The sequence below is a fragment of the Capricornis sumatraensis genome, chromosome 16 (genome assembly GCF_032405125.1).
Source record: "Capricornis sumatraensis isolate serow.1 chromosome 16, serow.2, whole genome shotgun sequence".
In the NCBI taxonomy this organism is placed as follows: domain Eukaryota; kingdom Metazoa; phylum Chordata; class Mammalia; order Artiodactyla; family Bovidae; genus Capricornis; species Capricornis sumatraensis.
In genome coordinates this window covers 81948160-81965507 of record NC_091084.1, presented here as the reverse complement: position 1 = coordinate 81965507, position 17348 = coordinate 81948160, and the positions used below count along the sequence as shown (strand labels likewise).

Here is a 17348-nt window from a genome sequence, read left to right as displayed (position 1 = left end):
TTTAAAATGTGGTTAAAAAAACAACCTAATTCATTCCATCATCCACAAGTAGGTCAGCCCCTATTTGGAAAACAAAAATAACAGACCTAACTTAAAACGAGTCCAAGAGGGAACTTTTGGGGTTCAAGGCAATGATTCTGGGGAAATGAAAGGGCAAAATGAATTTTATAACAATTACAAAAAAAAAAAAATCTAACACAAAGCTACGCCATATATCCTGGGGTCAATACTGATTCTACCTTCTCTGTCGCTTCCCCTCCTACCCCATCCCAGCCCCCACCAAAGAATACCAGGAACACACCTGCATTTGAACAAAGTTGGGTTTATTGGCTCTTTGCAACACAGAAAGTGCCCAACATAAGAATATGGCAAGAAGAATGGTGGGGAGGGGGTGGGGTTGCTCTCAAGAAGGCTTTAGGGAAAGAGATTGTTCCAGGAATTGAGCTTGAATTAGGTGATTTGGGGCACGACTTGAGAAAGCACAGTTTAGTCCCTGTACCTTGAGAAAGGGGGCCCATTCTGCAAGGAGGTATCAGACATCTGGTTACCCAGTCCGTGGGGGACACAGAGTGGACTGAAGCCCTGACCAGGGGCGAAGGGTGCTGCCGCTTGGGCCAAGTCTAGACGGAATTGTTGGCATTCTCTGAGCAGCCAGACGGAGTGGGGCTCTCAGCGGTTTCTGCAGTCCCATAGACTGTCTGCTCCTCTGCCAGGATGCCCTCCGGCAATCTCCTGTAACCCCGCTTCTGGTAGCGCCTGAAGCCCCAAGTTACCCCCAGACCCAGAGCAATCACGCCCAAGACGGCCCCCAGGCAGGCGCCCGCGATGGTCCCAGCACTGGGCCGGGAACCCCCCTTATCCAGGAGCTGGGCTGCCACGGATGGGTCGTGGATATCAGTCTGCCGCCAGAGGCTGGAGCCCTGCAGCTTCACCCAGGCCCGCTGCCCGCTGGCATCCACCAGGACTGAGGCCCTGAGGCCGCTGCTGTTGCTCAGCAGGCTGGGGCGGGCCACAAAGGGCGGCAACCGGACCATGAGCTGCTGCGGGTTCAAGAGGAACCCAGCCCGGAGGCAGTATTGGACCTGGCAGCCGCTGCTGAGGTAAGCTGGGTGTTGGCTGTAGCCTTCCGGGCAGGTCATGGGGTAATCCGTGGCGACGCTCAGGTTGAAGACTTCCTTCAGGAATTTGGGCTCCTGGCCCCTCGCCCGGGCCGCCAAGGGGTTGCCCACCTGGCAGCTGAAGAAACCCCCGAAGGGGACTGCGTGGGCCGCGCCCAGCTCCCAGTCACTGCTGACGCACACCTTGAGGTCACCCAGGAGGGTCAGCGGGAAGAAGGACGAGGGGCAGGCCTGGGCGCCGGTGCGGGCGTTGGGGCAGCCGGGGCTGTAGAGGCCTCCGAAGAGGAGGCCGGCCGCGGCTGTCGGGGCGGCCCCCGAGGGCGCGCACCAGGACGCGTTGACGCGCACGACGCGCTGGACCTCCCAGTAGCCGCACATCCGGTGGCAGCAAGTGAAGATCAGCCAGCACTTCTCGCAGCGCGGCCAGCACTCGTAGCTTCTCTCGCTCCACACCTTGACCTCGCTGCTCAGCAGGCTGGCCGTGTAGTTGGCGGGGCAGGAGGTCCGGCCGGTGAGCGGGTTCAGGATGGTGTAGGGCGCGCACAGGCGGCCACCCTCGGGGCCCGTGATGGCCTCGCACTCCTGGAAGACGCCCCCGAAGCTGAAGTTGGCGTGCTGGCCGTCAGTGCACGAGCCGTCGTCCACATTGGCCAGCGGGTCGAAGTTGGGGGCCCCGTGCTTCACGCATCCGGGGTGCATGTTGACTGCGTAGTAGCGGCTAATGGCGCGGCTCACGGCCGCCTCCACGCGGCGCACGGCGGGCGCCGGGAGCTCGGGCAGCGCCTCGGGCTGCAGCAGCGCGGGCAGCGGCAGGCCCGAGCGGTCGATGGCCACCAGCCGGTTGGCGACGCCTTCCTGCCACTTCTGCAGGGTGAGGCCCTCGTAGAAGGGCGGGCCCCCACGGCTGTGTATCTTGGAGGCCACCGTGCCCTGCTGGTACGCCTGCACCAACTGTCTCTGCTTGTCCCAGGACACCACGTCGCCCACCCCGATCTTCCGAGCGAACAAGGCGGAGGCGGCGAAGGTGACGTTGAGCCTGTTCCTGTCCTCGTGGCCCACAAGCTCCCGACTCACCTGGTCCTCCTGCACCAGGGTGGCCCCCACCTCCACCTCGGTGAGGACGTGCGTGCCGTATGTGAACACGAGCATCTCCGCCAGGTACTCCGCCTCGAGGGTCTGGTTGTTCTCCAGGTGGTCGCTGAGGGTCAGCAGGCGCTGCCGGAAGTCGGGGTGGAAGTCGGGGGTCCCCCGGACCCTCACGGAGTAGATGCTGTGGCGCCGCTGCACGCGGGTGGTGATCGTCTGGTACTGCAGGCTGTACCTCCGGACGTTCTGGCATTCCACGGAGAACTTGCCGTTGAGGAACGAGAGGAAGGAGAACTCGGCATTGACCGAGGCTGCCCAGGTGTCGGTGTAGTTGACCCAGCTGTCCATCAGGTCGGCGCGGGTCTGCAGCAGGCTCTCGCGCCGCGGCACCGCCAGCATGCCGTCGGGGATGAGGTACTCGCCGTCCTCGGTGGTCAGGCACTGCGAGTAGGCGCGCCCGAGCACCAGCCCCAGCTCCATGTTGCGCAGGTTGTCCCAGCCCGCCCCGGGCAGCGCCCCCAGCACCGACACGTTCAGCTGCTGCTTGCAGCCCTGGAAGCCCCAAGGCCCGCCGTCCGCCCTGCCGCCCAGCCCGGCCCAGAGCAGAACCAGCAGGGGTGCCAGGCCCAGGCCCAGGGCCGGGGGCGAGCTTCGCCGGCACAGCTTGCCGCCCCTCATCTCCTCCAGGACCCCGAGGTCGCTGAGGGCGGCCGTCCCCGGCCTGGAGCTGAAATAGGCTCAGCCTCAAAGCCCGGAGGGACTCAGCCCCACTCAGGCCCCTCCCCAAGCCGGCGGCCCCTCCCAGGCGCCTCTCCCGGAAGTCCTCCCAACAGAGGAGCAAGGCGGTCTCTTAGCAGAAGCACCGAGGCGCGCGTGAAGCTGATTCCAGGCTTGAGGTCAGGGCGGGGTGGATTAGACCAGGGAATCGCCTGAAGACCCACCAACAACAGTCCAGGGCCCAAGAACTTTTCTCCTCCCCTTGTATCTGCGAGGAGCTCTCTAGGGCCCCCCTCCCTGAGATCGGGAGCTGCTCTAAATACGCTAGGCTAGGGCTTTGCTGCTGCTGCTGCTGCTGCTGCTGCTGCTGCTGCTGCTAAGTCGCTTCAATCGTGTCCGACTCTCTGCGACCCCATAGACAGCAGCCCACCAGGCTCCCCCATCCCTGGGATTCTCCAGGCAAGAATACTGGAGTGGGTTGCCATTTCCTTCTCCAGTGCATGAAACTGAAACGTGAAAGTGAGGTCACTCAGTCGTGTCCGACTCTTCTTGACCCCATGGACTCCATTTTAAACTCTCACCAGTCTCTCTCTGTTTCTCCTTTCTGACCTCAGTGTAGCTCAAACGGTAAAGAATCTGCCTGCAATGCAGGAGAACAGTGTTCGATCCCTGGGTTGGGAAGTTACTCTGGAGATAGGAATGGCAATCCACTGCAGTATTCTTGCCTGGAGAATTCCATGGACAGAGAAACCTGGCAGGCTCCAGTCTGACTAACACACGTGATAGTCTCTTTTTACACATTAGAAAATCAGCCCCAGAGAAGTACCCAAAATCGCAGGTTCACACTGGAGCCGGCATTGAGTTCAGGCTCATCTGCTGCCAAAGTACAGATCTTGGTTTAGGGCTTCTTCTTCCTATGCACTGTCAGGATCTTCTTTTTCAGAGAGGAAATGTGCGTGTTGAGTCGCTCAGTCGTGTCCAACTCTGCAGCCCCACAAACTGTAGCCCACCACGCTCCTCTGTCCATGGGATTTCTCAGCCAAGAACACTGGAGTGAGTTGCCTTTCCCTTCTCCAGGAGATCTTCCCAACCAAGGGATCGAACCCTTGTCTCCTGCATTGCAGGCAGGTTCTTTACCATCTGAGCCATCAGGGAGGAGCTTGTTCTTTATTTCAAAACAATGTTTATCAATTTTCGGTATCAGAACAGCTACACTATTGTTTTCTTTCTCCAAATTGATCCCTACAGAGACCACACCAAAGGAGAGAATGTTTGAAGCCAATTAAGCTGCAGCATACTCACCTAGCAGACCTCACTGAAACCTCATCCAAAAGAGGGGATTGGGTAGGGAAAGAAACTTTATAAGATCAGCACACTGCCAGCCCACGGATTATAGAGCGCTCTCAGCCAGAGGGGTCACTGGTGTGCCCCAACCCCAAAGAAGCAAAGTACCACAATAGTATAAAATTTAAAAACAGGTCTGCACATAAGCTCTTCGTGCTCTCTCCAGCAGTAACCAATACAAAGCGCAATGAGATGGCACTTTTAGACAGCACCTTCAGGCCCAAAAAAGGGTGATGAGGTGAGTTTCCTGTGGCTGAGTCAGCGGCAAAACATGCCTAACTTTCTTTCGAGGAGGCAGGCGAGCCAATGTGTTTGCCTCAACATAAGGGCCACATGATCCGTTCTGTGAGCCCAGGCTGGGAACACGGTAGAGCTGGGACAAGGATTTGGTCTCAGAGGTTTCACCACCTTAAATTTGTTGGGTCACTTCTGATGAAAAAAGAGAAAAAAAAGTTTCAAAGAAACCGTAAAGCTGAAAACTGGAACAGACTTTTTTGGCTCTCTCCTCCTGCAATCATCTTTGTGGTTTGGGGGTTCTTTTTCCAGAGCAATGAGGTTTCCCCAAATGGAGACTTTCTCTGGGCTGTGAGGCTCTCAGGAAGGCAGGCCTTTTCCCCTCCCCTGTGGAGAAGGCCTTTGAAAAGACCCTGATGCTGGGAAAGATTGAAGACAGGAGGAGAAGGGGACAACAGAGGATGAGATGGTTGGATGGCATCACCGACTCAATGGACGTGAGTTTGAGTAAGCTCTAGGAGTTGGTGATGGGCAGGGAGGCCTGGCGTGCTGCAGTCCATGGGGTCACAAAGAGTCAGATACGTCTGAGCGACTGAACTAAACTGATGGAGAAGGCGAGCGATATGCATTAAGCCGAACGTTACCTCCCAAAAGTGAGAAAGGGGTTAGACTGTTGCTTCAGAACCATGGAATTGTCTGGAACATTTTTACAAATGGTTGTTACATCAACAACAGGAAGAGGTAATTACAAAATGTGTACATCACAGTAGGCTTTTAAAGACACTTCAAACTGTGCTCACATTCCCTTAAACTTTGTCCCCAAAGGTGTTCTGCCTCCGGCCCAGCTGGGGCTCGGGAAAGGCAGAGATAGTTTGGCGAAAGGGACACGGGGGTGGGGATGGGAGAGGTGGTGAAAGGAGAGATGCAGACTTCCCGTTAAATAACGGTCAGCCCTCAGCTTGCAAGTGAGCTTCAGGCAGGGAGTTCTCAGCAGAGGCGGGGGCGCGGGAGGAGCCGCTAGCGGCAGGGGTGGCCGGGCTCCACATCTCCTTCAGGCCCAGCAGCGTCTGCCCCAGCATCCCTTGCTTCCAGAGGTGCTGCTCTTGGTTACATTTCACTTTCTCTTCCAAATCGTCCACTGTCTTTTCCAGCCCAGCTACCGATCTCTCAGCAAACTCAACCCCTGTCTGCCTCCTTGAGCTTATAGGTAGGAATCTTTGTCTTGTCTCCTTTTCGAGAGTACTTCTCTTCAGCAGCTCTCAGACACTTCAGGTTCAGCTCCATCAGTCTGATTAGCTCATCCATCTCTCGACAATGGCACTCTGCCAGCTCAGCTCGCTCCTCTGTGTGTGCCAGGTCTCCCCCAATAATCCCCAGCTTCAGATCAGTTCAGTCGCTCAGTCGTGTCCGACTCCTTTTGAGCTCATGGACTGCAGCAAGCCAGGCCTCCCTGTCCATCACCAACTCCCGGAGTTTACTCAGACCCATGTCCACTGCATCGGTGATGCCATCCAGCCATCTCACCCTCTGTTGTCGCCTTCTCCTCCCACCTTCAATCTCTCCCAGCATCAGGGTCTTTTCCAAGGAATCAGTTCTTTGCATCCCAAGCTTACGAGCCACTTCTTCCTACTTCCTGTCTGCCTCTTCTACAATGTGCTTAGCCTCTTTGCATTGGACTTCCCAGAGTTCCAGTTTTTTCTTCATCTTCTAAGGCTCGGTCTTCATGCCCTCATACCGGCCTCGGCCTCCTCCCCAGCTCTGTCGGCTTCCTCCAGCTCTTGCAGGGCAGTTCAGTCCAGCTCCCCTTCAACCAGCTGGATCCTAGGCTCAAGGAAGCCACCTCAGCCTCCCCTGCCCCGGGCCTGCCTCTCTCCCTGAACCTCCCTCTGCAGGTGTTCAGTGCTCTCGCCTGCATCGCCCGCCTGCTGCCGTGGAAACTGGACCTCCTGCTTCACCGCCTCAATGGTGCTGATCCCGGCCGTGGGCCCACCCAGCTCCCACGCGGCTCTGCAGCTGCCTCTCGGGGTCTTCTTGGTTTCTGTCTCTCCTAGGACTTTTGGTCCTAAGAAGGCTCTTGGAGAGGGCATAAGGAATCACCTGACCCAGTGATGTCCCTACCAGTTACACCTGTTGGCAGTGATGTGTTGGGAGCAGAGGTTTATTCACCCTACCTTCTGCGGGAGACACAAGACTCTCCCTTCCCTGAGGAGTGGATCCCGGCCTCACCTTCCCCAGATCTGAGTTGGAGTCCAGACTCTGTCATGTCATCAGCTGGGCGCTCCCACTAGCATGGTCTTCTCCTCTGATTCTGCTTGCCTCATCTGCTCCACGATGAAAGCAATACAAAACTGTTCAGGTTCCAGCCACTGATGAATGATGCCCAGCACGTTTCCTGGCACAAAAGAGGCTGTTCATTCAGTGGGATGGGTTCAGGGGCTGGCTCAACGTCTGTGTTTTCACCGAGTCGGTGTGAATCCAAAGCCTAGTGCCCCTTCTACCCCCGTGGGCCCCCCTCCCATCTCTTTGTGTGCTTATGTTTGCATTTCTTCGACCCAGAAGCGTCAGCGATTTATCACGAGATAATTTGGGAGGATGGTTTGCTAGGGAGAAGGCTGTTCTCAGAGTAAGCAGTGAAGCTCTTCTCCAGCTCTGAGTGTATCTTCCTGTGACACGGACAAGTCCTCACGCTGCTTTTCCACATTCTGGACTTGTGACTTAGGAACAAGCACCTCATGTCATACATTCAAAAGAAGCTAGGTATTTACCATGTTGGGTGATAGCTCTTACATTTGATAGCAGTGGATATGAGAAAAGATAGACCTGCTTCGGTGGAATGGTAGCTAAGCATTTGCCAGTGGGGATCGGATGCCAGCAGGAGGAAAGCAAGGAAAACTGTGAGGATGTTTTCTTACCAGCCTGGGCAGCACTGGCTAAGACTTGGGAGTTAAAAGGGTCAACAGGTGCCCAGCACTTCCATCCCCCAATTTTCCCAAGGCAACACAAGGAAGACACAGGCAGGATGGTCTTGAGTCCGATGCCATTGCCCTGTGGGACCTTGGACCAAAAGTGTGACTTTCTGTAAAACAGGGACAAATAGGACTCTTCTAGCTATTCACTTCTAAGTAAAAGTGAAAGTCGCTCGGTCGTAATCTGACTCTTTGTGACCCCATGGACTATACAGTTCCTGGAATTTTCCAGGCCAGAATACTGGAGTGGGTAGCCTTTCCCTTTTCCAGGGGATCATCCCAACCCAGGGATCAATCCCAGGTCACCCGCATTGCAGGAGGATTCTTTACCATCTGAGCTACCAGGGAAGCCCAAGAATACTGGAGTGGGTAGCCTATCCCTTCTCCAACAGATCTTCCTGAGCCCGGACTCTAACCCGGGCATCCTGCATAGCACATAGATTCTTTACCAATTGAGCTATCAGGGAAAGCCCGTTCACTTTTAAAAATCACAAGAAATGATCTTCTGGAAAATGAAAAGAGTCAAGAGATTAGATAAATGAAAAGCCTCCTTCGCCCAGTTCTACTTTCCATAAATAGGCACTGTTATCAGCTGGGTGTATGTCCTTTCAGCCACATGCACCCAGGCACAGAGACATCTTTGCACGTCTGGTGCTGGGCCATATGTTGATTTTACTGCGGAGAAAGGGGTTCCCAGGGAAAACAGGGCCACACAGAGATAGACTTGGAAGGAAACCAATCTAAGTCCCCAGGTCCCGATTCACAGGCTGAATTCACTCCCCACCCTACCTCACAGCTGTGGGCCGTGGGGATTCCAGCTTAGAGCCTGGGGAGGACTCACAAGTGAGTACTGCTTCGGAGAAGCAGTCCGAATCCCTAACACCCTGCACATGGCAGGGGAAGCCAGAACTCACTGGCTGCAAGCGGGCCTCCTGAGGTTACTGGCTGAATATTGGCCCCTGCCTGGAGGGGTCTGCTGGTCAAACCCAAGTTCCAGTGTGCGATGCTGCGACCCTAAGAATCTGAGGTTTTCCTTTTTGTTTGTTTAGTATTTCTTCACGGCTCCACTGAGTCTTTGCTGCCTGGTGCGGACTTTCTCTGGCTGCAGTGAGCCGGCGCTGCTCTTCGCTGCGATGGCCTGGCTGCCCTTGTCGGGAACCACAGGCTGGAGGTTCTCTGGCTTCAGTGGCTGCTGTGCGCAGGCTCAGTAGCTGTGGCACATGAAGCTTGTGGGACCGTCGGATCAGGGCTCAAACCTGTGTCCCCGTATTGCCCAGAGGATGCTCACCCACTGAGCCAGCACGGAAGTCCCGAGTCTGGAGCTCAGAAAAGGTTGTTGCAAGTTGCCAGGCCAGGAGAGCAGGCAAGTCACGCTGAAAAGAACTGCACTCCCCCCGAGTTTTCTGGGGCAGCATTTCAAAGGCTAAATTTGGGGTGAGGACCTCAGAGTGCACGAGTTTCTTCTGATGGGTTGATGGTGGGGTAATAGGAATCTCAGGAATCTCCGCCTTCTGGTTCCAACCAGCCTGGATCTGCATGCCTCCAACCTTGTGGTCCGCAAGTGTTCATCATCCTCCAGCAGGGCAGAGTTGGGGGGAGGAGGAGAGTAACTGAGAGATGTGAATCAGACTGTTATCTACAGCCCTTCAGGAGCTCAGAGTCCTGTGATTCTCTGCCTAATAACTGCTTGAGCCTGCTCTTTGGAACTTGGGGAAGGCCTAGAAGATTAAAAAGAAATTTTTTTTAATTTTAAAAATCTTTCTAAAATGTGAAATTCTTTATTTATTTTGCTTTTGGCTGTTCTGGGTCTTCACTGCTGCCTGCGGGCTTCCAGTTGTGGGGAGCAGGGACTGCCCTAGTGGCAGGGCTTGGACTTCTCATTGCGGTGCCTTCTCCCATTGCAGAGCTCAGGTGCTAGGGTGCATGGGTTTCGGTAGTAGCGGCACACAGGCTCGGTTGCCTCGTGGCGTGTGGGGTCTTCCTGGATCTGGGACCAAAGCTGTGTCACCTGGAGTTGCAGTGGATTCCTGACCGCTGGACCACTAAGAAAGTCCTTTCTTTCTAATCATTTTTTTAAAATAAGAAACTGGGGACAGGTAGAAAGTTTTATACCCAAGAGAGCTCCTCAGGGTCCTGTTTAATTTCAGTCTCATTTAACTCACTACGAGTCTCTAGATGCTTAGTTGAGAACGGAATAGAATGAATGAGGATGAATGCAAAGTGGTCTTAAATGGCACCATTAAGGAGGAAATTCCTTTCAGTAGAACCACAGTATTATTAACTGCAGCATTACATAAGTATATATTTTTAAAATAAGAACAAACACCAAGTAATCCTGTTGCTTGAAAAATACCGTGCTGCTTGTCAAAGAGAAGGAGGCAGTAAAGATAAAGAAGTGGTCAGGGGAGTTGAAGTTCGGCAGAGCAGGGTTTGGGGCAGAGCATGGCGCTTAGCCCCCGTTGGCTCAGATGGTAAAGATCTTGCCTGTGGTGCAGGAGACCCAAGTTCAATCCCTGGGTCAAGAAGACCCCCTGGAGAAGGAAGTGAAAATCTACTCCAGTATTTCTTGCCTGGAGAATTCTATGGACAGGGGAGCCTGGTGGGCTACAGTCCATGGGGTTGAAAAGAGTTGGACACGACTAAGTGACTAACAGTTCCCACTCATTAGCCTGTGAAATTGCCCAGCCCATAAAGCTAATCACACCATATTTCTAGGGCTTCTCTGTGGCTCAAAGGGTAGAGAATCTGCTCAATCCCTGGGTTGGGAAGATTCTGTGAAGAAGGGAACGGCAACCCACTCGAGTATTCTGGCCTGGAGAATCCCATGGACAGAGGAGCCTGGGGCGGGCTACAGTCCCTGGAAGGGCAAAGAGTCAGACACGACTGAGTGACTAACACCTTCACACTTTCACTTTCATGACATTTAGTGGCTCTGTGATCGTGGGCAAGTGACCTCATCTCTTTGAACTTCTTTTCTGAAACCTCCGTGAATGTGAGGGGAAGGAGAGGAACACAGTGATTTAAGCAAGATTATACCAGCCAAGGGTCAGATACGCTGAAGGGTCTGGGGGACTTTTAGTTCGGTCTGTTTATAGTTCAGTACCAAGGGTGTGCATGCTCATTTGCTCAGCTGTGGCCTGCAGCCCACCAGGCTCCTCTGTCCATGGGATTCTCCAGGCAAGAAGACTGGAGTGGATTGCCATTTCCTCCTCCAGGGGATCTTCCTGACCCAGGGATAGAACCCTGCATTAGCAGGTAGATTCTTTATCACTCAGTCACCTGAGAAGCCCCAGTATCAGGGGCAAACCAGATTTCAGGATTTCGACATCCTGAATTTGAGCTGATGGGGATTCTGAGTTATCTAAGCAACTCCTGTCTCCTCTGGGAGCACCTCCACCCCCACCCTGCCATCCACACCTAACAGTCACCTGCTCAAGGGACTTGCAGGATCAAAGACCAGCTCCCCCTCCGCCCCTCCATCCCCAGGCCCCTTGGAATCACTGCCTCTTGAATTCTCCCTTCCTTTCCTGTGATAAATTTCCCCAAGGATTCTTCCTGGGTTTGCCTCACCTGGCAATGGATATATGTATGCTCTGCAGCTTAGGTTGGAAAACTCAGATGGTAAAGCGTCTGCCTGCAACGTGGGAGACCTGGGTTCGATCCCTGGATCAGGAAGGTCCCCTGGAGAAAGAAATGGCAACCCATTCCAGTATTCCTGCCTGGAAAATCCCACGGATGGAGGAGCCTGGTAGGCTACAGTCCATGGGGTCGCAAAGAGTTGGACACGACTGAGCAACTTCACTGGTCACTGGTAGCTTGGAGAAGACCTAGAATCATCAAAGACATGAGGAAATTGGCAGGGGACATAAAATCTAGGAAAACCCTGACCACATCCCTGATTTAACCTGTATTTATACCATCATTATATATATATATTATTTTTTTATTTGTTTGTTTGGGCTGAACCTCGTAGCTGGTAAAACTTCCCCAACCAGGGATGAAACTGTGGTCCTCTGCAGTGGAAGCTTGGAGTCTTCACCACTGGGACCAGCCCTACCCAGAATCATTCTATCTCAAGCTACAGTGGTTCACAGGATTCCAAAGTGGCTCAGTGGTTAAGAGTCCACCTGCCAGCGTAAGAGATGCCGGAGACTCAGGTTCAATACCTGGGTCAGGAAGATCTCCTGGAGGAGGAAATGGCAACCCACTGCAGTGTTCTTGCTGGGAAAAGCTCATGGACAGAGGAGCTCTGTGGACTACAGTCCATGGGGTCGCAAAGAGTTGGCACGGCTGAGCATGCACACACAGTGGTTTGTAGCTCAGTAGAAGAGGAAAAATTATTTCCCTCCACCTTTCAGAGCTTGACTGTGACCCTCTGTAATAAAAGATGGACCGACAAGAGAAAGACATATTTAAAACATGTCTACTTCAAGTATGTGTGACAGAGAGCTAGGGGGAAATGAATAGCTTAAAGAGGTTGGCTTTAGAATTTAGGCTTTAATGTCCTCTTAATAGGAAAAGAGGAGGGCCACATGGAGACTCCTTAGGGCAAGGGTTCGCAGCCTCTAGGATCAAAAACCTGCTGATCTGAGGTGAAGCTGATGCAATTACAACAGAAACAAAATGCCCACAAACGTCACATGCTTGAATCATCGCGGAACTATCCCCCGTGCTCCCTGGACCATGGAAAAACTGTCTTCCACAACACCAGTCCTGGGTGCCAAACGGTTTGGAGACAGCTGTCTTCAGGAACAGCAAGTGATTTTTAGGACAGGTGGGTGGGCCCTTAGGAGGCAGGGGGGAGACGTGGTTGTGACGGAGTTCATCTGGGTCTGTCTGGTGTTCACCTGCGTTGAGTCCATCTTCCCTGGATGATGAACTCCTCGGGAGGGGGTTTATGATGATAAAGTTCCTTTGGGATGATCTGTCTTCAGGCAGATAAGGAAAGCTCAAAAGGAATCTCTTCCAGCATTTGGTATTTTTCAAATGCCTTTAGCTCAAAATAAGCAAAATGCCAAAGTCCCTTGTTTGTGCAGACCTGCTCTGCTACCCACCAGCTTATAGCCTTGATTCCAAGCCTGTGAAAAATAGAGGTTTTGGGGTTCCACCGAACAGGAGCTTTTGAAGATGAGTTCTGAGAATCTGTGTGTTGACCACATTCTGAGACCCATACTACCTATGCTCCACAGAGCTTACTCTTTATTGTAACCCACCACTCCATCCTCTCATTAGCATAACTTACTGTTCCAGGAGCTTTTTCCCTAGACAAGTGGCCTAGTTATTCATCACTGAAATTTTCCAGAATATTCCTCAGTTCCTCAAGGATAGCATCACCAGTTTGTGCCCTAAGGTTATGTAATTTCTCTGCCTTGCCTTGCTTCTGCTGCCAGCCTTAGACTGTTGCGTTCTGATCTCTGCTCAATCTGCATCAAGACGACCCCCACCTCCATCGCAGGACTTCCCTAGTGCTCCAGCGGCTAAGACTCTGTGCTTCCGATGCAGAGACCCCGGGTTCCATGCCTGGTCAGGAAACTAGACCCCCCATGTCACAGCCAAGAGTTGGCATGCTACAACTAGCTGGCTAGGTCACATAAGGCCAGGAGTAGACAAACGAATACATTTTTAAAAGGACCTTCCCCACTCTCCCGGTGAGGGACGTGCCTTAAACCAAACTTCCCATTTTCAATCAATTCTAACCTTGCCCTTCCTCCTCTGAGAGGCTGCCAAATCTCTGTGGAGTTGGAGTTCTCCTTGTCTCATCAAGGGGTTGTTTTGATAATATTTGGGGAACTGGCATTCCCTGGTCTCCAGGAGATTCCAGGGTGCAGTTTGATCAGAGAACTACTGGACAAAATCGCGTCCAAACTGCTGAGCCTAAGGTACAAGGTCCCCCGGAGTTTGACTGTTGCCCCACTTATTACACAAACCCACTGCCCACTGACTCTTTTTACGAAGCCGTACACCGTCCCTCATTCTTTTGTGTCTTAGATACTCTGTGTTTTTCTCCATGCTTCTCTCTGCTCATCCTTCTGTGTCTCAGCGTCTTTTCCACACCTATTCTTGGAACCAGTCTCCAGTGGTCCTTAATTAACCACCTCTCCCAGGATTTGTGTGCCCTGTGAGGTCCCAACCCACAGTGAACCCGGACTGGCACTGTGACTTGCTGTGACTGATTCAGCGTGGTAGGCATTCAGCTGGGCCATCACCGGGCCTAAATGTAAGACCTAGAAACAAGGAAGCATGCCGTCCCCAGAGCCCTGAGCCACCCAGCTAGTCTCCTGTGGAGGCCGCGCAGGGCAGGCCAGCCCGGGGAACTATTTGCACAGCTGCAGGGTTGCTCTGCCAGCATCCCGGCTTCGCTCAGCCTTTGTGTCATCTCTATGGAGACTACGTAGGTGAGCTTCCAGCCAACATCCCCTGGATAGAAAGACTGTCCAGGGGCTTCCCTGGGGGCCCAGTGGCTAAGATTCAGGGGGCCGGAGTTGGATCCTGGGTCAGGGAACAAGACCTCGAATGCCTCAACTAAGACCTGTACAACCAAATTAATTACTTAATTTGTTTTAAAAGCATTCAGCTCAACCCAGAAGAGTTAATCATACAGAATTGCTATCTTAAGCCAGCAGTTGTAGGGGTCATTTGTCACACAGCAGCAGACCACCAAATACACGTTTTTTAGACTTACCTTGAGAGCCACTCCTTGGTGGAGCTTTTTTTGCATTATCTCACTCCACTGCCTTCCCGTGGCTAGAGTAGGAGGTAGAAATCGCCTAGTTCCCCGCTGGAGTGGCAAAGAACACATTGCAGCTTCCAGAATGGAAATTTCCAGCTTTTTCTGGCCTCCTCCTGAAACGCCTTCCATAAATTCAACCTGTTTCATGGCCAGTGGGCCTCTTTAGGTGAGACAGCAGTTTAGGAAAAACTCTGCCAAGGATCAGAAAAATTTATGATACACACTACTGCCAGGAGATTGTGTCTTGCCTTACAGAAATTAAATCACTTTTCTTTTATTACTTTCAACTGTTTGATTTTACTGTGATTAATACGTCTACTGGAATATTTAAGAATACAGCGTGTGCGTGCGTGCCAAGTGCTTCAGTCGTGTCCGACTCTTTGTGACCCTGTGGACTGCAGCCCACCAGGCTCCTCCGTCCAGGGGATTCTCCAGGCAGGAACACTGGAGTGGGTAACCTTTCTCTTCTCCAGAGGGTCTTCCTGACCCAGGAATCAAACCCCTGTGTTGTCCGTCTTCTTCACTGACAGGTAGGTGGGTTCTTTACCACTAGCGGCACCTGGGAAGCCTAAGAGCTTTTCTTTTAAAACCTTTTTGTCTTTCATTTTTTGACCACACAGTGTGCTGCGTGAGATCTTAGTTCCCAGATCAAGGGTTGAACTATGCCCTCCGCAGCCAAATCGTGGAAAGGGAAAGTGTTAGTCGCTCAGACTTTGTGACCCCATGGACTGATGGATTGGAGCCCCCCAGGCTTCTTTGCCCATGGGTTTCTCCAGGCAAGGATACTGACATGGGTTGCCATTTCCTTCTCCAGGAGATTTTCCTGACCCAGGGATCAAACTCGGGGTCTCCTGCATTGTAGGCAGATTCTTTACCCTGTGATTCTTTGTGACCCCATGGACTGATGGATTGGAGCCCCCCAGGCTTCTTTGCCCATGGGTTTCTCCAGGCAAGGATACTGACATGGGTGGCCATTTCCTTCTCCAGGAGATTTTCCTGACCCAGGGATCAAACTCGGGGTCTCCTGCATTGTAGGCAGATTCCTTAACCTGTGAGCCACCAGGTAAGTCAAGATTTGTGGAGTCTTAGCCATTATCCTGAGAGCTTTAAAAAGTATTTTAAAATTTTTATTATTAAAATCTTTTTGTATTGAAATATATTTGATTTACAATGTGTTAGTTATAGTTGTACAGCAAAGTGATTCAGATTTATATATATATGTATATACACACATGCACATATATATATCACGTCCATTATATATACTACTTCGTAGAGGAGACAGCAGGCCTTCCCTCATAGCTCAGTCGATAAAGATTCTGCCTACCACAGTGAAGTACCATTTCACGCCAGTCAGAATGGCTGCGATCCAAAAGTCTACAAGCAATAAATGCTGGAGAGGGTGTGGAGAAAAGGGAACCTTCTTACATTGTTGGTGGGAATGCAAACTAGTACAGCCACTATGGAGAGCAGTGTGGAGATTTCTTAAAAAACTGGAAATAGAACTGCCTTATGACCCGGCAATCCCACTGCTGGGCATACACACTGAGGAAACCAGAACTGAAAGAGACACGTGTACCCCAATGTTCATCGCAGCACTGTTTACAATAGCCAGGGCATGGAAGCAACCTAGATGTCCACCAGCAGATGAATGGATAAGAAAGCTGTGGTAGATATACACAATGGAGTATTACTCAGCCATTAAAAAGAATACATTTGAATCCATTCTAATGAGGTGGATGAAACTGGAGCTGATTATACAGAGTGAAGTAAGCCAGAAAGAAAAACAATAATACAGTATACTAACACATATATATGGAATTTAGAAAGATGGTAATGATAACCCTGTATGCGAGACAGCAAAAGAGACACAGACGTATAGAACAGTCTTTTGGACTCTGTGGGAGAGGGAGAGGGTGGGATGATTTGGGACAATGGCATCGAAACATGTATACTATCATGTAAGAAACGAATCGCCAGTCCAGGTTCGATGCAGGATACTGGATCTTGCCTGGAGAATCTCATGGACAGAGGAGCCTGGCGGGCTCTAGTCCATGGGGTCGCAAGTTGGACACGACTTAGCGACTAAAGAGAGAGAAAAGAGAGATACATAGATATGTATATACTTTTTAGATTCTTTCCCACTATAAACTTATTGATGGACTCTTTGCAACCCATGGACTATAGCATGTCAGGCTCCTCTCCAGGCAAGAAGACTGGACCCACCAGGGAAGCCCCTCGGTCGTATCACTCTGTGCTGCCTGCCTCGCCCCACCCGAGCACCGGGTCTAAGAGAGCAGGGAAGCCTCTAACATTTGCACAAAGAGCCGGACGTACCTTACCAGGAGCAGAGGAGCATCTTTTTAGCGAGTCTGTTTCCAGCAGCTCCCATCTCTGATTGCTGTCTGAGTCTGTTTTCTAAAACAAAGGGCAGATACCAGCACTACCCATCTTCACAAACGTTTCCTAGAGTCCTTCTTCAAGGCGTCACCACTTGCTCCTCTTGCCGAACCTCCCACTGGGGCTCTTGGAGAACCCCAAGCTGCAGGCATGGAGAACATTCTGGAACATGCCACATGCCTTCTGGCGGCCAGACCTTGACAAGGGCTGCTGCTTCTATCCGAGATGTTCTTGCCCATACCCTACCCTGCCCCCCGCCCCCGGCTTATATTTCTTCCTGAGGGCAAAATCCTGGTCATTTTTCAAAGCCTGGCTCGCAAAGAGCCTCTTTGAAGTGGCTCTGCACGCTTCCCTCCTCGCGGCCCCTCCAGGCCTTGCTTAGACTCTGGAAGGACTGAGTCTGCAGCCCGCTTTCTGTTGTCGTTTCTCAGGAGGACGTGTGTGTTTCCGGGGCAGCGGACTGTCAATCCTTCATGGCTGTTTCTCCAGCTGTAACGCCGGAACCTCAGCACCTACCTCACCTGGCTCTTGGGAGGTGCCTGCCACTCTGGGTGTGAAAGAGTGAGCACATGCAGAGGGACCGCCCAGAGGCTCCCTAAGATGAGGCCGGTCTGATGGAGAAGCTGGGGAGCCCAGTGCAGAATGCCGGGACCAAACCCGTTCTCCTAGTGCACAGCTGGGGCAGCGGGTGTGCCTCTGGCTTCCTTGGGCAGTGCATCTTTTGTTTGCTTTTTATTCACTTAGTTTTGGCTG

At 52.3% G+C, this 17348-nt stretch overlaps 1 protein-coding gene and 1 pseudogene across 1 annotated transcript; both read right to left on the bottom strand.

Annotated features, from left to right (window-relative positions):
* Nucleotides 1-620: 620 nt before the first annotated feature.
* Nucleotides 621-2882, bottom strand: LOC138092310 (macrophage-expressed gene 1 protein-like). The gene has a single exon (XM_068988090.1). The coding sequence runs from the start codon at nt 2880-2882 to the stop codon at nt 621-623; it is 2262 nt and encodes a 753-aa protein (XP_068844191.1).
* A 2564-nt stretch (nt 2883-5446) lies between these two features.
* On the bottom strand, nt 5447-6586 carry LOC138092309 (tropomyosin alpha-3 chain-like; annotated as a pseudogene).
* Between the last annotated feature and the right edge of the window lie 10762 nt (nt 6587-17348).